The sequence below is a fragment of the Phaenicophaeus curvirostris genome, chromosome 1, assembly GCF_032191515.1.
Source record: "Phaenicophaeus curvirostris isolate KB17595 chromosome 1, BPBGC_Pcur_1.0, whole genome shotgun sequence".
NCBI classification, from domain to species: domain Eukaryota; kingdom Metazoa; phylum Chordata; class Aves; order Cuculiformes; family Cuculidae; genus Phaenicophaeus; species Phaenicophaeus curvirostris.
The window spans coordinates 23,637,931-23,659,608 of NC_091392.1; the positions used below are offsets into that span (position 1 = coordinate 23,637,931).

Genomic DNA, 21,678 nt, shown 5'->3' on the forward strand with positions numbered 1-21,678 from the left:
CTAACTGACACCAAGGAGATTATGTAAGTTTTTTAATTAATCTGCTTATGTTCTATGTCATGATGAGTGCATAAAGTGGGAAAGAAATGTCTGCAGAATTTTTTGCATATGAAGACGTGTATTCATGTGATTTGCTATTCATGTGAACATGCACAGAAAATGAGAAAATAGGATTCCTGAGACCCTCACTCACTTTGTGTTATCAGCTTCGAAAGTCCTCTCCAAACCTGGTTAATGTGACTATTTTGCATGTCATTATATTGTACAATATCATTTCCATCCCATGGTTTACACCTAGGGCCTTGTTAAGTAAACAAGCGTAGATAGCTAATATGGATGTTATTCCTAATGATACAGATCATACAGCTGGACAAATTACTTTCACTGATTGAACTAAAATTATAAAAATTATCAATTAGTCTCTTCTTGTATCTCCCATGACTCTTCCTGAATTTTTTTAGTTGAAAACTAAACTGAGTTTAATTGCCCTGTTAGAATTTTAGTTACATTTATTTTACTCTTGCTGTTTGCTTACTTTTTGAAGTCTATTCTTTAGATTGAGTGATCCTCATGTCATTTGTAACTTTTACATTTGTCTTTGTTGTCTTTTATGTTAAGTTTTCAGTAGGCTTGTGTCAATTCTATTTTAGCATCTTTATTTTCTAGTGCTTTTCACTATGTTACAGAAAAGAATGCAGGTTCGTTCTTATTGCTGAACAGCAGGCAGAAAATTAGTTATTTGAATAATTAGTTATTAGAAATCAGCTATTTGAATAATTGTAGTGTTTTATACATTTCTTATTTTTAAATACACCTAAAATGTAACGTCTTATTTAGATGAAACATTGGAACTTTTTGACTGCTGCAAAATGCATTAATCTTGCTGATGAAAGTAGTGAGTTATCTAGCGAGAACAGCATTGTACTGACAGTATAATAACAAAAAAGGTCTCTACTGTCTGCTGTCTTTGTATATCTGACCTTGAAGAGAATTAGAACTTGTTTGTTGCAGAAGTTGAGCAACTAATACATTGGTGCACCTGTTAGTTCTCACATATTAAATCACATAACGTTTATAATGATCAGTGACTCTTCTGTGAATTAAATATTTTCTCTTTCTAGTGATCTGGAAATTCAGCTACGCTTACTTGTATTAAATGATTGTCCTTAAGCTGTGAAATTACTTATACTTCAGAAAATTTTAATTTTGCACCATTCCCATTCCTTTCTGACAACCTTTTCTCTTACTGTTCAATCTTACTTGTAACTAGAACATTATTGGTTTGCATTTTATATTCATGTAGAGACCATGAACCAAGCAACGCCTGCTAGAAAACTGGAAGAGGTTCTTCACCTCGCAGAACTCTGTATCGAAGTATTGCAGCAAAATGAAGAACATCATTCAGAGGTGAGACTGTAGCTGCATTTGCTGTAGAGAATTATTTATTCCTAGATTTTTTCTCCCCTGATGCGAAGCAATCTGTCAAGAAACATTTTAGCTTTATCTTCTGACATATGTTTAAGGCAGTTCACATTTACAGAGGAATAAGAGACTTGAAGCTTATGAAAAGTGAAGTGAAATAAAACTCTACTTCAATTCGCTTGAATGACCTGCAGGTTTAGAAATGAAAATTAAAGAGCATAAAATAGAGAAAGCATCTTTGTGCTGGAGGTGGTGAAACGGTATGGAAAACATTCACAGTCTTATACGGTTGTTCCTTACAACTTTTCAACTCTTATTCAAAATAGAAAGAAAATATAGCTGAATGCTAGTTTTTATCATGCTTTGTAAGTCTTGGTTTTAACATATAAATAATAATAGGTATAATAATCACATTCGCATTGCTCTTCTGTTGAGTGGAAAAGTACTGCTTTTAATCTTGTACATTTTAAAATTGCATTATAGGTAGAAGAAGTAAAGTAGAACAGTTTCATGTTTCTTACTCTCAAGTCTTTTGCTTCATGATACAGAAACCATAATATTTAGAATATTTAGATTTATAGCACTTTTTATATCAAGGAATTACAAAAATAAACGTGACCAGGCACACACAATTGTATATATTATTAACATTTATTTAACAAATACAGTTTTCTAAGGTTCAGGAAATTGTTTAAAAATGTTCTCAAAAATTCAATAAATTATTTTGGGTAAAATATACAAAGGGATAAACATGATTTAGTATATATATTTATAAATATGGTCATTCAAAACATCTGGTTTTATATCACACTATGGAATCTAGCTTTTAGCTTACATCTGTCATGTGTGAACTTGTTATAGATGTTTTATCTTATACTGAAGAAACAGCTGTTTTGATGATTTGAAATTAATTCCCTGGAGGTCCTGTTCTACACTGCTGTTGCCGCTGTGTTACTCTGTAATTATTAGTTAATAAAATGTATATATTGTTTTCTTTGTCATTTGAGGATTTGCATTGCTGTAAGAATATTAGGCTTCTGTGGAAAAGAACACAAGAAAGATTAAATGATACATGTATGATTAGGTATCTGTTTAAAAATTATTTTCTGTACTACTTATTTACATTCAGAGAAGTGGTATTTTTCAGAAGGGCAAATATATTTTGTGTACCTTCAGAAAAATCAGTTCAGCAAAAGTTTTCAATCTAATCTAAGACAGCTGGAGAAGAATCAAGTTAATTTTAAGATTATTTTCCCCTCCCTTGATTCATGTATTAAGTGTTCAATTTTACTGAAATTTATAGAGCATGTAGAATTCCAATATTAAAATTTATGTGAGAACAAGGTCACTAAATTATACATTATCTACTCAAAAACTGAAGATTAAGGATGGCGACTTCACATCTTAATTTTAAGTAAATGTTTGGTGTTTGAGAGTACAGTTAACAAAAAGGATCAGTAATCTCTAAATCTATATCACATTTTTTAATAGTAGTTTGTTGTTTTTTTTTAAATTCATAACACTTCCAAATTTCTGGGATTACCAAAGGGAAGAGAGGTATGTGATTCCTGATGAACGTCACCATTTACAGCATGGAACTGTGCATTGGATGTGTAGCATAAATTCTTCTGATGGTTTCTGGTGGTGTATTGCCGCATTTGTGTCTTTTTAAATCTAAGAGCCTCAGTTTACCTCTAACCTGGTCAATGTTTTTGTTCTTTTAGAATGTATGTCACCAGCTGCTAATTGCCTTCGGCTTGTTTTCATGTTATCCATAAGGACTGGACAACCATCTTAGCTGTCATATTTTTTTTTTCTATTCTTCTTCCTTTCTCCCTAAGCAATGATGGATAGTTGTTGAGAGGGTCACAATTTCTGTCTGGGTTCAAAGTGTCATTTGAAAAAGGACAGAAGATAGAAAGAAAATGTGCCGATTATGTGATTTTGGTTTTGCTTTGCTTGTTTTTAGTTTTAGGCAATGTTTTCAGAGGAGTTTTGCTTGCCTGAAAGGGATAACTGTCAATGCCTGTCGCTATTTTTTTTTTGCTTCTTCCTTTATTTCTTTGCTTTTAGTTATTTTCTAGTGTAAGGAGTCTTTTCCTTTAATGAGCTCCCATTTAAACAGGATTTACGAATGAGAAACTTCTTCCAGTTTGAGGAAAAAGACAGTTAAAAAACTTGCCAAAATTTTTTAAGCCTCATCTGTCCTTTTCACTGTGGTGCCAAACAGCATCCTTCGATCCTGGCACTGCAATGCAGAAAGTACTTTTCGGTTACAGCAGAGGATGCTCAGCATTTCTTTAAAACCTCTTGCCAATTCATCATTTCTCCATTTGCTCCATGTCAAAAAGTATTACAGGGAGTTATTAGAAGGTCCAGGGTGCCTAAAATAATTGGAGAGCACTTTTCAAAAGTTGTCATTTATTTGATCCCTTTCAGGCCAGAGTACATTATTGTTCATTACCCTGGACCTGCATTTCAGAAATGCAAGAAAGAATTTCTGTGACTTTATTTGAAATTGTGGGAACTTGGCATATGTATAGATCAAGCTACATGTGTCCCATGTTGGTAACTCTAAAATGTTCAAAACCAGGTATTCAAAATGAGGGGCATAAGCTTTAAAGCAGAGACAATTTTTTATCTATTATGTGAAGGTATTTCTCACCATCAGATATTTTCGTCAACTCTGAACAAGACACTCTGAGCAGTGTGTGATATTCATCCTATTTCGTAAGCTCACTTCACCTTCATCTTTAACTCTTGGATCATACAACTCCCTCTGAGCCAATACTCAGCTTCAGTGCTGACCTTTCAAAGCCTAGATTTACGTGACGTTAAAAAGGTACAAGAGGTAGATGTGAAGCAGTGTTTAAAGTGGAGCTGGCTTTGCTTGCTGACACACTATTTTTCACAGATCTCTTCTCTTCTTTTAAGCTAAGGTTATCCAAGAATCTAATCTTTTACCAAAGAAAACTCTATATTCCAACATGTTATTAAGTTAGTAATATAGACATTAGTGAATTTCTAAAGAAGTATTTGTAGCATTTATGGAAGGAAAACTGGATGCCTTCCTCAGGAGGAGGTGATATCTTTAAGGCAAAACCAGGAACTTAGAAGCTCTATCTGTTTAAAAAAAAAAAAAAACTTAGACTTCAAAGAAGAAAATTTCCCACTAAAACTATCCCTTCTGGCTGACAAATAAGTGCAAAATGCATTCACAATAATTTGTTTGAAAAAATAAATTAATCTGATTACTTACAGCCTTAGAACTGAATGAAATAAAAAACAAGCACGTACAGTAATTTTCTAAGACTGAGGCCTTTGTTCTTTACTTTGCTCTCTGGAAAAAAAAGTTGCATGGATTTACATTCCTTTTTAAATTTTTTTGTCTTACATTTTTGTTCTGATTGTGTCATCCTTACTAGCATGATCTATTTGAGTTTTTACATTTTTGGTGCAATGCTTTATTAACTATTTTCACATTTTTCACTTGGCCTGTTCATCCTCCCCAAATGAGATAGGACATGAAGTGACATATCCAAATGTATTTTGCCATAGATACAACACATCTCTCTGCTTTGTGACTCGTGTTTAGTAATTCTATTTTGTCACGTTTGCAGGCATTCGCTTGGTGGCCAGAATTATTGGCTGAGCATGCAGAGAAGTTTTTGTCTCTTTATTCTGTTGATATGGATTCAGCACTCGAGACGCAGCCGCAGGACTCTTGGGACAGCTTCCCACTTTTCCAGCTACTGAATAATGCTCTCAGAAATGACAGTAAGATCTGAAGTTTTTTACTTATTGTGTGCATAAGTTTTCTCAATGTGCACACACTTTCAAAACATTTTTCTAAATAATATAATTCTCAAAATGAAAGTGACCATGCCTGTGTTTATGATCTATGTCCTGGTGTACTGTTTCTTGGAAGCCAAGCAGTTTCTCTGTATCCTTGCACCATTTGAGTCTTTATTCTGGTAGATTGAGAGTAGATGTTAGGAAGAAATTTTTTACTGTGAGAGTGGTGAGGTACTGGGACATGTTGCCCAGAGAAGTCATGGATGCCTCATCCCTGAAGGTTTTCAAGGCCAGATTGGGTGAGGCCAATCTAGTAGAAGATGTCCCTGCCCGTGGCAGGGGTGTTAGAACTAGATAATCTTTAAGGTCCCTTCCAACCCAAACCATTCTATGATTCTATGATTCAGAATCACAAATTGCTCGGTTGTTCATAATTTATGCACAACAGCATAATATGTATTTGTTATCTCATGTTTAAACTATACTGCTTAAATAAAATTGTAGTTAATATTTCCTTCTAAGCCATCATGCAAACTCCTTTTAGACTAGTTATGTCTATAAAGGTATTGATGACCTAGTGCGAATGTGGTAAGATATACACAACAAATCAGAGTGTCATTTTCACTTGGTGTATTGTTACATCATTATCTGAATTGGAGACCAAAATTTGAAATAGCTATATTAGCTTGCTTTTATTCATCTTAGAAGAGAGGTTGGGGTTTATATATGTATATATATATAAAAATATATACATATATATAATTTAAATGATGTCATAGGCATGTTTTTCTGTAAAAGTGATTTAATAGTGGAGTTAAGGAAATAACCAATGAAACCAAAGAAAATTGATTGCTTGTTATTTTAAAAACATTTAATTGCATCTTATTTTGCAGACAGGTAATGTCTCCTAACATTTTAAGGCATCATAAAGAAAAAAAATGCCTACATTTTATATGTTTCTCTTATTCTATTGTTAAAAAAATTTTAAAAATTACCTGGGTTTTTTAATTATTTTGAAGATACATTTGCTATTTTCATTCAATTATTCAAGTTATTCCAGAATTTGAGTTTTTTAGTTGAAAATACTAGAAATCATTTTAACTCTCCATCAAAAATTCATTTCATTTCTGTGGAAATGCGATAGCTTTTAAGAATTTTACCTCTGTGTGAACTGCTTGACTGGAAGAATGGAAAACAGTCTTCAAGAGCTTTTCTCCAAGGTTACACATATTGCAACCTATATTATTTATCATTGTATTCTTGTTATCATTAGCTGCCAAGTGTTTATTGAAATACCTAGGTCATATCAATATAGTGGCTGTTTGCCACAGCACCACATCATGAAATGGAGGAACTAGCAAATGTACAATTCACTATAACATGACAGATGACAAACTTCATGTAGGGAAAGGGGCAAATGGACAGGGCCACTAAACTAATACTGAATCTTAAACAGGATTGTTGAAAGTCACTTTTATTTCACCACATTGGATGTGATCTAGCACAGAGTGAAAAAACATTAGCATCCAGTCTTAGAGGTCTCTTTTCATGACTTATGTTTCCATACCCTGACATTTAGTTATACATGAAATGTTATATTCCTGACGATTCCTTTTTTCACATTATCTTAGTGAAAGAGAATATGTCTGTTAGTATTTCCCTTAGTTCATTTTTAAGTCATACATTAATATTTTGCCTGTAGTCTTACAAGAAGGATTTGTGGCACCAGTTTTAATTACATTATGGTAATAATTGTACATTATTGTAATATTGTAATTGGTTCCAACTTAACAGAAGTGATAGAAAAAAGCAAAGGTTGTGTCATTAGATTAAATATCCATGTTACAGGAAAATAGTTAAAGTTTAATAAGTACCCCAAAAAGAGGCACATCCATTTATCTGTCTGTTTGAAAAAAACATGGATTTCATTTTGATTTCTCCTCAATACTTCAGTGCTCCTTTCTTGAAAAAAAAGAAAAATAAAGCAGATGTTTCCTGGGCTGGAGCACCTCCTATACGAGGGCAGGATGAGGGAATTTCGTTTGTTTAGCCTAGAAAAGAAAAGGCACCAGGGAGACCTTATAGCAGCCTTCCATTATTTAAAGGGGGCCTACAAGAAGGCTGGAGAGAGGCTCTTAATCAGGGAGTGCAGTGATAAGACAAGGGTTAACAGTTCTGAGCTGAAAGAGAGTAGATTTAGATTAGATATTAGGAAGAAATTTTTGTTGTGATACTGGTGAGGAACTGGAACAGGTTGCCCGGGGAAACTGCAGAAGCCCCCTGCCTGGAGATGTTCAAGGCCAAATTGGATGAAGCTTTGAGCAACACAGATTAGTGGAAGGTGTCCCTGCATGGCAGGAGGGTTGGAACAAGATGATCTCTAAGGTGCCATCCAACTCAAACCATCTGGTCCAACCTTTCTTGGCAAAAGTACGGTGTTGACAAGATGACCTATCACTCCATCCAGCTGAATCTTAAAAGTGTCCACCACACACATTTAAGAACCCACCAGTTCCCTTGGGAGGTTATTCCAATGGCTGATTGTGCTCATTGTGAAAAATCTTCCTCCTGTGTCCAATGAGAATCTCCCAGGAGTAATTTGTACCCATTGCCCCTCACCTTTTCCATGCAACTGCTTCCAAAAAAAAAAAAAAAAGGAGTTGATAGTTTGTGCTCTGCCAGACTTATGGCGCTTTCCTATTGAGTATTATGATTTTTGCTCTGTCGCTAACTGCCCTAAAAGTTGGCAAAATTCCTCTTAATTCTTGGCTTTGGTACCTTTGCGCTTACTGTAATAGTACTAATTTTCTCCTGATGTGCTCATGCAAGTCATTTCAATTTTAAATACAAGATTATTGGTCTTCCGCTGCTCAAAGTCCTTTCTGATATTCCCATGCTTTCAAGGGTTGCTTTTTTTAAAAAAGAATAATGTTCACAATGATGAATTATTGTAATCTTAGATGTGGCCTTCTTACAGTCTGTATTCTAGCAGCCCTATCCAGTAAAAATAACCCATGCGTTTAAAAATTCCTGTATTTCAAATACTGAATTTATAATTAATATATAATAAGCACGGATTATCATTGGAGGATTGTAGTGGTAGATCTTTCCTAAATTAAGATTTTCCTGCAGCAACAAATTCCTAGACTGTATGGTTCAAAAAAATGTGAGTGCTGTGAAATTCAGCCATCGATTCATCTCCCTTGCACACCTTCTAGTATTAAGGTTCATGGTGTGTATGGCAAAGTATGCATAGCATCCTAATCGTACCAGTGGGGTTTTCACATCATTCAGTGAACACTGAGGCTGACATGTCCTGTAGTCGCTTGCCAGTAGTAGCGAACACTCTCCTGCTTCTCAAGAGAAGTGGGGACGAGCAGTATCCACACTGCGGTGTGGCTTTTGTAGGTCATCATGTTACATGAAAAGAGGTTGCTGATAGGCTACTGATTTTTCTTTCCTTAAAATATTAAATGGATAAGAATTCTAAATTATTATAACAGCCTTACGAAAGACATTTTCTGAAAACTTTCATGTCAAAGCAATTATTAGAATGATTGTAAAACCTTAACTAAAGGATACGAAGCGACGGCTGTATGAAATGTCACACCTGTATATCAGTTTCAGTAATTCCCTAATGGTAATAAATACAGTAAATGACAGTTTCTGGCAAGTGAAAGCCATCTGGAAAATTATATACTCTTTTTTTTCCTAGAACTATTGGAAAGCAACCATGGAAATTAGTCACCTTTTAATCAGTGGGTATGTTAGCAAGTGGCAAGTGACCATTCTACTAAGAACTGATTCCCAAGTGGAACATACCTCAGTGCTTATTCTTTAATTAACAGCCTTTTCACCTTGCAAGTGCATTAAAGCCATTACAAAGAGCTCCCCATGCATATACAATCCATTTTAGAGTCTTCCAAAATGAAATAAATAATTCTGGCTTTACCTTAAATGAAAACCTTTTCCTGAAAACTATCACCTTCATGAAGATAGATTTAGAAAAAACATTTTTAAAAGGGAAAAAAATGGAATGTGGTCTCATGAGGATAAAAAGGCTAGTGTTAATAATTAACAAGGAGAGTGAAGTGGAGTAAATTAGCCATAATAAAGTCCACAGTGACTGGCAAAGTCACCTCTCATTATCAAAAAACTCATTAGGAAATGAAGAGGTGGAAATCCCACTGGGTTATTCTCACTCTCTGCCTATATCAGAGGTTACTTTTCAGATTTCTTTCAAATGCAGAACTGTTAGGTCACCATATTGCATATTAGGTTAATCTTCAATGAAATTTGGAGGACTGACATCTGCTTGTTATTCTATCTCAAGAGCTTTAAATGAGCTCTTAATCTTTGATGCAGGAGTCAGTTTTCATGTAAACCTGACATGAGCAAACTCCTAACAATAAAAAAACAGTCTTAACATTTACAGCATTAAGTAAAACTTACCTGTAAGACTATTTTTATAACTATATCACTAAAATACAATATTAGAAAGACTGTGAGATAATGAAAAAGCATAGTCTTCACCATTCAACTAATACCAAATGTGGCATTTTACATAGTACACAAAACATTGTCCAAGATTCAAGCTGAATACTTCGAAGCCAATACTCATTCAACAATGAGGAAAAAAGGGCATTTTCTAATACAGCATTTAACTTTTGATAAAGTAAAAGGAGGTAGGGAGTCTTGACTGAAGCTTTACATTTCTGATATGAAGGACTCCACTTTGAGTCACTTCTCCATTGGTTTCTGACCTTATTCCCTAACATTAAAGAGTTCATCAGTGAGTTCATGGGTGGTTGCTTTCCTGTTAAGTCTAAGTGAAGAACTACTTAAAAAATGGATGGAGGATTATGATCTTCCTATCCTATAAAATATTTCAGCTTATCTGACAAGACCTAACAAATAATAAAAAGTTATTTAAAATTTACATTTACCGTGGGGATGAGTAATAAATCATGCATAAATTTGTTGAGATTTTTCAAAACATAGCTTGAAAAAAATAGTGTAGCTGCTTTTATAGTATATGTTTTAATGAACTCCAAAGTTTCTAGTTTTCATACACAGTTATGTCTGACTGTGTATGATGGTACATCTATGGTAGTGAAATTGTTTTTTCCAGAACTGAATATTTGTAGAGGGAAGAAGTATATGGTTGTCCCAGGATTGTGTGATATTTTCTGTGATGACTGTGTTACTTTGTGTCCAAAGAGCCTATAGATTTTGTTACAGAGGAGCCTACTCTAAAGCGCAATTTAGTTTCTATAGTTGTTTCATTATTCAGATTTATCAGGTTTTTAGTGCTTCAGGACAAATATGTATTCATTCCTCCGCATTTTAGAGGGTGTCCCAGAAATCTCTTAGTGGCATATGAAGTTATATGAAGTTATATGAAGTGTCTACATATTCGGCTTATTTTAACAATTTTTCAACTGTATATTCAAAATTCTGCTCCTTTCTTTGCCTCATTTTCTTTCCAAGTGTTATTTACTGACACTGTGTACTGTGCTGTGGCTCAGCATTATTGCATTACTGCATTGGCACGCATCAGTCAAAACTAGGAGTGCTATAAAGTTAACACATAATCTTCATTTCCCATCAGCTATTACTCAGTTTAATGTCTGTGTACCTGCTCTAAGTCAGTCATGCTACACCTGTAAACAGTCTGATGGAGCTGATTTAGAAAAATCAGCATGTTGTGTGTTGAGCCAGTTGAAAGCCATTGCCGTTACTATGGCTATTGATTTCAACAAGGAATCCTGTGATATGTTTTTTCCACTATCGCTGTTGCTAGAACCAGCATGGCAAACACCACCAAAGACAGCATCACCTTCCTGCTTTGCTACAGCGTATGTACCACTTTTGTACTAGAATTTATGTATAACATCATAGCCCCTATCTTAAACTCCAGGATGGAGGTAGAAAACATTTTGGATTTAAGGTAATCAGGGCAAACTTTATACCCGCACCAATACTTCTCATCAAACCTAATACTTCTTGTAAATTGTTGTGGAGATCTTTTCTTAGAAAAGGGACTTACAATTGTTGCTCAGTCCTATTAGGAGCTGCTTTGAAGTCATTACTTGCCTTCGGATTAGAGCTCCGTGCGTCTTGATTACTGAAACTGAAAGCTAACTCAAGTTGCATTATTGCTTACCAGAATATCCAATAAGCTTTTTGACCAAATGGAAGTTTTAGGCACAAGAAAATTGTGGAATAAACTGTCTCACTCTGTCTTCTAAAGATGAAACAAATTTTCAGTTTGCTTCCACATAGTAACACCTCTAAGGTATGTCTTGTATGTTAAAATACTCAATAATCTGTATGTATGTTGAGACACTTGCAACTTTCACCACAATTTAAGTGATTAATAAATGCACTGGGGAAGCAGAATGTAATATAAGCAGGAAATTAACGTAAACAGGAACTTCCATTTTATTCATAGAATCATAGAATACTTAGGGTTTGAAGGGACCTTAAAGATCATCTAGTTCCAACCCCCCTGCCATGGGCAGGGACATCCCACTAGATCAGGTTACCCAAGGCCCCATCCAACCTGGCCTTAAACACCTCCAGGGATGGGGCAGCCACAATTTCCCTTGGCAACCTGTGCCAGTGCCTCACCACTCTCGTGGTGAACAAGTTCTTCCTAATGTCTGGTCTAAATCTGCCCTTCTCCCGTTATTGGTGGCTTTTAACTACTATAAATATAATATGGAGCACCAAAGAAATTTGCTTCTTGAAATTTACTGAGTTTATTTTGGCTTTAAAAACATGCCAGAAAATCTTCCTGAGAATCCTATGGAGAGTTGGATAATTATAAACTGTCTGCCAAAGTGCTAATTTTGTCAGTGGAAAAGAGACCTATGTTATCCTGTATCATTCTTTGTTTCCTTCAGTTCTACAGAAGCTCTTGAGGACAGCATTAACGTGCTTAATCCAGGATAACTCCTAAGCTGTGCCTGTATAAGTAAAAGCAAAACAAGCCCCACAGCATTTGTTGTGCAGAAGCACAGTAGATTCTCTTCTTAGTACTGGAGAAGAACCCTCATTCCAGTGCTGCATTATTAGACTGTACTTTTCATCTCTGGTCTTTTCTTGTCATATTTTGATATATATCAGCTACCTAATATGTAAAAATTTAATAACTTTCATCTTCAGTATTTCAAGAATTTCTCATTTGTTTGGATCTATTTCTGTTCATGTAATCCATTTTACATTATTATTGTCTGTGCATTAACTTGCCCTGGCACAGGCTTTCATTTTGTTGTTGATTGTGCAAATATGAGATGGCTCAGAGGAAAAGAGCATGAGGTGTCTATATTAAGACAATGGAGAATTAAACTACATAGCTTTGAAGACAAATGGTAGTTGAGGGATTTGAAGTATGATGTTTCCTCAAGGATCCCTTGTTACCTGTCTGATTTGATGTGCAGGTGATATGTTTTGGAAAGATCAATTCTAATCATAGGGTAGAGTGCCATGAGTCTGATGATGATATTCAGCTGTATCTCTCACCTCTGCACTCTTGAGATCTTTCTTTGCCCTGCAGTAATCCTTGATGGAGATCTCCAAACGGGTAAATCAGAGCTGCCATGTCCTCAGCCCTGGGAAAACAGAATGCTCACTGAGTTGTTGATCTGAGACAGTGCTCTCCTCTGTGTGCCCATGTATAGAGGGATCTCTGTGGAGGTGCAGTCATATTAAGAGTCTTGGCATCATTTTGGAAAAAATTATTTCCCTGCAGAGGCTGATGTCAGTACGTTAGGAAAATTATTCAGCCTTTTAAGTTGAACAGCTTTTATTGCCTGTGATTTCTTTAATTTTCATTCTGACTAAAGAATAACAAGAGTTGCCCTCCTGCCCATGAGGCTTTATTACTGTAATTCCCAGAATAGGGCTTGTAGCAGAGCATTTCTGTGGCGTGCTCAGAAAACAATAAACTACAAGCTCATCCCTTCAAGTAACTGTGATTGCCTGATTAATGCCAGTCCTGCACTGATTCACTATAAAGCAGCAATATTAACTTAATTGACATAGTTGTATTCTTGTTGTTGTTTTTAATCTCAAAGTTGCCTTGAAAAATCAGCCTAATATGTAGCTTGATAGCAGTCACCTTTTGTTTCTTAAAGGCAATATTCATCAGCTGATTATTATGAAACCTTCCTATTGATATCCAAATTCTTCTCAGTTGTTATTATTGCTGGTCACAGATGCTGCAATTTTAGGATATATAAATATAGAAAAAATATCACTGTTTTGAGTGCCTGATGTACAAATAATTATTCCAGAACTAACTAGTTAACAAGTAGTTCTATGAACAGTGTAAATAATGGAGCATGTTTGTAATGGACTCACACGTGCTCTCAAGGGTGGATTCTCAAGTGTTTAATAAGAGATGAGCCTATGCCACTGCCTTTTTCTCAGTGGAAACCCGTAATAATCTCTGCCGGCTACCTAGCTGCCTGTTTTCATGAAATTTCCTCTATCTGATATTTCCACCCCTGTGTGTAATATGGGTGACATTTTAAAATTCTTAGGAAGTCAGATGAACAAAACCAGAGAGAGCTAATCACACTAGTATTTTCTCCTTAGGTAAAAGTGATTGATACCTAATTTCCCATTACTCCACTCTGATGTTTTCAAGAAAATAGTTCTTGCTTTCAGATGATTATATTCAAGAAAAAAAAATAGTGTCCAGACGCTCAGCAACAAAAGCACTTCCTTGCCATCGAAGTAGCTATTGGGAACTGGAACTTAATGACACATTTTTCCTCATATTTTCCAACTCTCTCAGGTTCAGTTTGTGGTTGACATCATTCAGGAATGGAAGGCAAAGGAGTTTCTGGAAGTCACAGAATTGTTTTTGTATGTTATACATGGACTTGTACCAATAGTGGAACAAGAGGGACTGTAATTTTACATGATAATTTCCAGGGGGTTGAGGCCCGTGATCCATCCTTTTCTTCTTAAAAAGAGGAGGAAGCCTCCTCAAGATGCAGTTGTGGTACTAACCCAAATCAAATGAGAATCCTGGATGCAGGAATAGATGGGAGAAGAAACCCACAAAGAGAATTTAAAACAGCAGAACATGGGTAGGAGAAAAGGAAGGCTACCAAAATCATGAAAATTTCTCTCTGTGGCTCATCTTGCCTGTATGATTTCTATAAACACACAGGAATATTCTTATAGGTCCTAATAATACTGCTGGATTAATGAGTGAATATGGACATATCCAAAACATAAATCTGATATACTCCCTTGGTGGGACAGGATATTAGTTAGCTAAGCTGAGATTTGCTAAGAGAACATTTCAGGGAATACAGGGACAAGCAGTTGGGGTAGCAAACAAATTTTCAGGATATAAGCATCTTCAAATTGCATTATGTATACAGTTCTGCATGCAGTAAATCCCATTTGTGAAGCAGGTCATTTTCTACTAGCTACTTTTCTTGAGCAATATGCATCGTGCTTGTAGTATGCTCACAAGTCAACTCCATTTCCTTAAGAAAGCAAGAGAATATGTCTATGTATGTTGCATGTTGTCAGCTTTCCCAAGTGCTTTAGGTAACTAATTTTCAGGACTTCCTTTAAATAGTTATAAAACTACAATTGCTGTACAGCTGGAGATAATCAAACCAGGGAATTAGCAAACTTCTGGAAGGGAAATGTAGAGTTAGCATCCTTTAAAATTTTGCAAGACAGTTGAGAGGGCAGAGAAGAGGCAAGCTTGGCTCCTGAGGCTGAGTTTCATGTGAACGTAGACTAGCTGAGAGGTACTTATGTTCATGGGCATCTTTATGAGGTTTGTGCACGTGTCAGGATGGGGAAAGCCAGGATTCTGGCCTTTGAGATTTTTATGTATGGACATGCATCAGCATACTGAGATATGTTTTGTCTACGAGAGTTCATTGAATGTCCTGGATAGTTATAGACAGTGATTCAGGACTTTTGCAGCAAACTTTCCTTATTCCCCCAAACTCTCATATATCACATATTGCTTTTTTCCATTAAGCAGTCTGGAGGAAATGTTGTATACGTCTGTACTTTTGCACACAGCAAAACAAATAATTGAATGTCATTCCAATATTGTTTGTTTGGTTTGGGTTTTTTGTTCTGCTTTGGTGTGTAAGTATTAAACAAAATTGCTAAGGCTTAGACTCAGCAAAGTATATTATTAATTTTAAGAAGATGGAGAAGTCTTCTGTTTCAACAAAGAACTTCAGTATGTGCTTAGGTTTTGTTATAGTGACAGTTTAAAATGTACTGCAATGTCCTCATGGAGAACTTAATTTATCTTTAATGAACTCTTTCCTATCCAAGCTGGATCTTGTTCTTAAAATGCTTTTCTGTACTAAAATGTATTAAATTATACTCTTTCCTATAGCAAAAAATGAAAAAGAATAGGGAAAGGCCTGACATTTTTCATTTGTGTTTTGTTTGGTTTTGAAGCATTTTTGTGCAATGGGAAGTTCCACAAGCACTTGCAGGAGATTTTTGTACCTATGGTCGTCCGCTACATCGATCTCATGGAATCATCAATTGCCCAGTCCATTCACAGAGGCCTTGAACAAGAGTCATGGCAACCTGTCAAGTAAGTGCTTTCTACAAGATCTGAACAAAGCACCTGCCTATAGCTTTCTGTCTAATCAGGTGTTCTCCCTCGTTGTCCTCTAAATATTCTATTTTTTATTGTATTCCTACATTGTTTATTTTTCCACAGGAGCATCACCAACAGTCTTCCTAATGTAGCTCTTCCAAAAGTTCCAAGTTTGCCTGTTAATCTTCCACAAATACCTAGTTTTACTACACCAACCTGGATGACTTCTTTGTATGACTCCACGTGTGTATTCTTCAATAACCTTCTGACTGTATGTCAGCTCTGCATGGCCTTGCTAGTGTTCTGTGCAGCTGTATTTGGATTGCATGGTGTTCATGATGTCTTAGTTGAAAATTACTGTTTCTTGGGAGTAAGCCAAGCATGGACTGATAGCGATTTGCGCTTTCTAGTGCATAAAAATATAGCAGTCTTAAACTTAACTTACAAAATCAACTTGGCAAAGGTCTGTAATAGTATGGATGGTATTTAATACCTTAAACAATCTAATGACACTTCTGAATAAAGAAGTGGTGGAGAGCCTTTCAGATAATTGATTTTAAGTCATGGTTCTGTAAAGCGAGGGAGCCCATCAAATTTTTGCATCAGTTTGATTAATTCATTATATTGGTACTGAAAATCATTGATTGCAAATATTGTCATAAGATTAAATATCCATGTTACAGGAAAGTAGTAAAAGATTAATAAGCACCCTGAAGAGAAGCACATCCATTTATCTGTTTGAAAAAACATGGATTTCGTTTGATTTCTCCTCAACACATCAGTGCTCCTTTCTTAAAAAAAAAAAGTAAAATAAAGGAGATGTTCCCTGTTCCCTGGGCTGGAGCACTTCCTATACAAGGGCAGGAGGAAGGAATATCATTTGTTTAGCCTAGAAAAGGCTCCAGGGAGACTTACAGCAGCCTTCCAGTACTTAAAGGGGGCCTACAAGAAAGCTGAAGAGAGGAGTGCAGTGATAAGACAAGGGTTAACAGTTCTGAGCTGAAAGAGGGTAGATTTAGATTAGATATTAGGAAGAAATTTTTGTTGTGATACTGGTGAGGAACTGGAACAGGTTGCCCAGGGAAACTGCAGAAGCCCCCTGCCTGGAGATGCTCAAGGCCAAATTGGATGAACCTCTGAGCAACACAGATTAGTGGAAGGTGTCCCTGCGGGGCAGGAGGTTTGGAACAAGATGATCTCTAAGGTGCCATCCAACCCAAACCATTCTATGATTCTTATATATTAGAGAAAGTCTCAGAAGTAAACTTATTTTGGCTAAAGTTGGATTAGGAAAGGGTGAATTTGAAAGACTTCAAAAAACACACCATCAAGACAGAAACCTTGTTAATATAATATCAGGCCAAGTATTGTCTTCTCAAGTTTTATGATGGAGTTAGAAGCCTTTAGAAGCCTCCTAAGAAGCCTTCAGATCCATTACAACAAGAGTCCAAATAATCATAAAATGCCAGATTGGAAGAGACCTTAAGGATATTCTGGTCCAACCTTTCTTGGCAAAAGTACAGTTTAGACAAGATGACCCATCGCCCCAACCAGCTGAATCTTAAAAGTGTCCAGTATTGGGGAATCCACCACTTCTGTGGGGAGGTTATTCCAATGGCTGATTGTGCTCATTGTGAAAAGTCTTCCTCCTGTGTCCAAACGGAATCTCGCCAAGAGTACTTTGTACCCATTACCCCTCACCTTTTCCATGCAACTCCTTGTAAAAAAAATGAATTGATAGTTTGTGCTCTGCCAGACTTGTGGCACTTTCCTATTGAGTATTATGATTGTTGTTCTGCCACTAGCTCCCCTAAAAGTTGGCAAAATTCCTCTTAATTCTTAGCTTTGGTACCTTTGCGCTTACTGTAATAGTACTAATTTTCTCCTGATGTGCTCATGCAAGTCATTTCAATTTTAAATACAAGATTATTGGTCTTCCGCTGCTCAAAGTCCTTTCTGATATTCCCATGCTTTCAAGGGTTGCTTTTTTTAAAAAAGAATAATGTTCACAATGATGAATTATTGTAATCTTAGATGTGGCCTTCTTACAGTCTGTATTCTAGCAGCCCTATCCAGTAAAAATAACCCATGCGTTTAAAAATTCCTGTATTTCAAATACTGAATTTATAATTAATATATAATAAGCACGGATTATCATTGGAGGATTGTAGTGGTAGATCTTTCCTAAATTAAGATTTTCCTGCAGCAGCAAATTCCTAGACTGTATGGTTCAAAAAAATGTGTGAGTGCTGTGAAATTCAGCCATTGATTCATCTCCCTTGCACACCTTCTCTAGTATTAAGGTTCATGGTGTGTATGGCAAAGTATGCATAGCATCCTAATCTAACCAGTGGGGTTTTCACATCATTCAGACTAACGCGTTTCCTCTTCCCTGCTGGTTACTGTGTCTCAGCTTCCCATGGAGGAAGTGTTTTGCTTTCACTATGACATGAAAGAAAGGAGTAGGGTTTTATTTCCCCCAATTTCTCCCATTCCATCCTTTTCAGGAAGAACAAAGCTTCCTCTTTCTAGTTAAATTCTCACATTCCTAGGCTCCAATACCTGTTAAGAAAAAAACAGTTTCCTGTCAGTTTTCCCTTTTAACATGATGAACATCCACCTTAAATGGACTAGAGTGGCATATTATGTTATACATAGAGTCAGTGGAGGCACCTAAATTCAGTATCCCTGTTTTGTCTGTCACTGCAAGTCACTCCTTCTATCCACTGAGTACCCCAAGTCTTTCTCTCTGTCCTCTGTGCTCCTTCCTCCTGGCCACACAGCTGATGCTTTGGCAAGAAGACAACTACATATATCACTAAGATGTGCTGGTCTTCTCTTTCTCTCTTTCTCTTTGAAAGTGATGATTTTGGCCAATTAATCATTACCAATTTGAATCACACAATGAAGAATCCACAGGCAAAATGAATGAGAAAAAACAGTCTGCAGTAGGAAGAGATTTCGTATTCTCCAAGCTTTTCTAATGTTCATGTTCATGCTTTTATGTTCACATTTAAGTCTATTCATATCAAATAGAGCTGTTATGTGCCTACCAAAGAACTTCTGCTGAAGAGAAAGGGTGAAAATATATTCATAATTAGATATTTCTTTGTGTGCTTCATTGATGAAATTAGTTTTCCCCTCTTTCACTTAAAAGTTGCTGCAATTCTTTTGAATGTTACTAGAGAAGATTATTTATATTTTTAATTAACAATTGCTTTTTTTTCTTCATCACATGTTTTGGAGCAGTAAATGTATGCTGCTTATAACAGCACTTAAGATCATTACCTCATTTTCCGTTGTTTTGGCTTAACCTTTTGTTATTGAGCATTGGAAAGGGAGATAGGAAAATGGGAAAGTGTTATGAGTAGTAGACAGGTTTTCTTGATTGGTCTCAGGAGGGGACAACTCAAGAGGATGCCTTGGCTAGACATGCAGAGCACCATCAATTCCTGTTCCATTTGGCTGAAGACATCATCCTTAAAGAGCAAAATTTTGAATATTTTGTAAAAGCTTCAAATTAGCCAGAAGGGGGGGGGCACCTTACTTATTCATTAATTCATTTGAATTTTTATTCCATTTCATATTTTAAATTTAATTTATCTGCGTCTTCTGGACCTGGATGATGATGATGACGATGATGATGATGATGATTATTATTATTATTAGTTATAACTCAAGGCTGAGGAAACATGGAATAAGATACATATTTGCAGAATAGTTCTGTCTTGTCTTCCAGTCAGGACAGGCAACATCAAAGGAAATGTATCAGCTATATTCTTCCTGCTATGGCTCAGCTATAATGAGTGATAAGAGAGACTGGCTGGAGCAGTTACAGTACTCTAATTATGATATGAAGAAATCTGGTCTGAATGTGTCTGAGCTCTCATGCTGGACCTCTCTGTGTATTTGTGCATGCTAAGTAAGTCAGGAGGCTGCATTTCAGCACTGTTTTGGGGAGGGGCATCTGTAGTGCTGCATATATTCCAGTCCTGGTGCTTGCCTCCAGTAAAGTGGCAGATGGATATGATCTGGTTTTTTTAAGGATGGGTATTTGAAAGTATAGCCACAAGATTGATAGTACAGTGAAATTTAGCTGATCTGCTTTCTAAGGAATAAGAAGTCTTGAATATAACTAGTTCCTGTTTAGTGTTCTGCAAAATGAATTTAAATTGTGGGCCAAATTTCTTTTCTTCCAAAAATACTAACATGCAGGAAGAAAAAAGGCTCCAGGAATATGTTTTGGTAGCTTGATCCTTAGGTTGCCTCTCTTGAACTAAGTAAGAGGAACCATGAAGTAAATCTGTCCGTAATGTCTTTGAGGGACCGTACACAAGCTGTACTTGCCAAAGTTCTTCTCCATCTCTACCCCTCATCTGCTGGTAGAAAATAGATGGGGCTAAGTGCCATTGACTCTTGAATTATTGAAAATCCTTTTCTGGTATAGAAATTCTAAGTTGACTTTCTGAGCCCTGATGTACATCTTGAGGCATAAAGGAAGTAAATCTGGAGCTCACAAGCTAGAGGCTCACAAAGGACAGAGCTGATGCCGTTTTGTATACAGTCCTCACAAAACACTAATGGGTGATAATTCAGTAATAACCTTAAAAAAAGATAATTGAAGTAATTTAAAAAATTGCCATCATTGCCCTTGATAAATTCTACAAGAATGAAAGCCAGCTGCTTTTAAATCTTGTGATTGATTGAGAATATGCTTAGATATTTAATATTTCTCCTATATTTTTGTATCTCAAGCTACCCTGTAGAGTTTCACTTCTAGGCAAAAAAATTATATGTGCTTCATCTACTCTGGAGTTGTGTTTGTGCTGATCTTGCAGCCAGTGTGTTTTATTAGTGAACTGTTCAACTAATTGCAACTGCTTGGGTAGCTGATAAGCCTAGTGGGAAGCTGCCTCTCAGCTGTCTGTGCATAAGTTAATTACTTAGGAGGCTGTATGTAGCTACTAAGTTTAATATTCCACAAGGTCTTGGAGAAACGTCATATCTTGGGCATTTATTTGCTGTGTTCAGAATGCTGCAAAGCATAAAGCCATAAAAAAAAAAAATATATATATATAGGTTAAAATGGACCTCTGGAGATACCTAGTCCATTCTCCCAGTCAAAGTGTGACCAAATTCAAAATTAAATTGCCATTAAAAATAAAATAGGATGGGCAGAATATTTGCCTCTTTTAATCATCACCATGATCTGATTAAAAAGTACTAGATGGTACCTTTAGCACAAAGAGCCAGTGCTGGAAACTTAAGTTTTAACCAACCAAACAGTGCTGTTTGTACTTAATTTTAAAAATTTAGGTAAGTATATTGAATATAATTTTTAAAGAAAAAATACCAGTTCAGTTTTCTGGCAAAGCTACATTATTCCATTCATTAGATGGAACTAGGTTTACCATACATGTTCAAATACAACTTCTCACTAGCCAAGAATTTGCCCTGTCCCTTCACAAAAATAAAAAAAAATGGTTGTGGTATTATGGATACAGATTCAAATGCTTTAGTGGATTGTTTAGAATGCAGGAGTTCCTCTTCCTGCCAGGAGGTGGTAAAAATTGAGTTTGGCTCTTCTTCATTTTATACTTTATGGAGTATTAAACCCTGAAGTGACATAACCAGCTTCTAGCAGGGAGAGCAAATCTATAGGCTGTACAACTGGTTCAGGGTGTTCAGGTATGTACTAGCAATTAATACTATTTTTAATGCTTTTACTAAATCAGTGTCAGCTAAAATCCAGATAAAACAACTATCCAGTACAGATAACAGTAACAAGGTGATTGAAATCACTGTTTTCTGCAGTATCTAACAAACAAATTAGACATTTGTGTCTGGATGTG

General features: G+C 35.9%; 1 protein-coding gene across 4 annotated transcripts in view; it reads left to right on the top strand.

Annotated features, from left to right (window-relative positions):
• Positions 1-21,678, top strand: part of CADPS2 (calcium dependent secretion activator 2) — a 313,820-nt gene that overhangs the window by 245,320 nt on the left and 46,822 nt on the right. For 2 of the 4 annotated variants that reach the window (XM_069850643.1, XM_069850652.1), the window contains 4 exons: positions 1,304-1,407; positions 5,043-5,199; positions 15,679-15,820; positions 15,950-16,069. In XM_069850643.1, the coding sequence (XP_069706744.1) occupies positions 1,304-1,407; positions 5,043-5,199; positions 15,679-15,820; positions 15,950-16,069 (523 nt within the window). The remainder of the gene's footprint in view (positions 1-1,303; positions 1,408-5,042; positions 5,200-15,678; positions 15,821-15,949; positions 16,070-21,678) is intronic. The other 2 variants (XM_069850660.1, XM_069850669.1) reach the window with 1 other exon arrangement.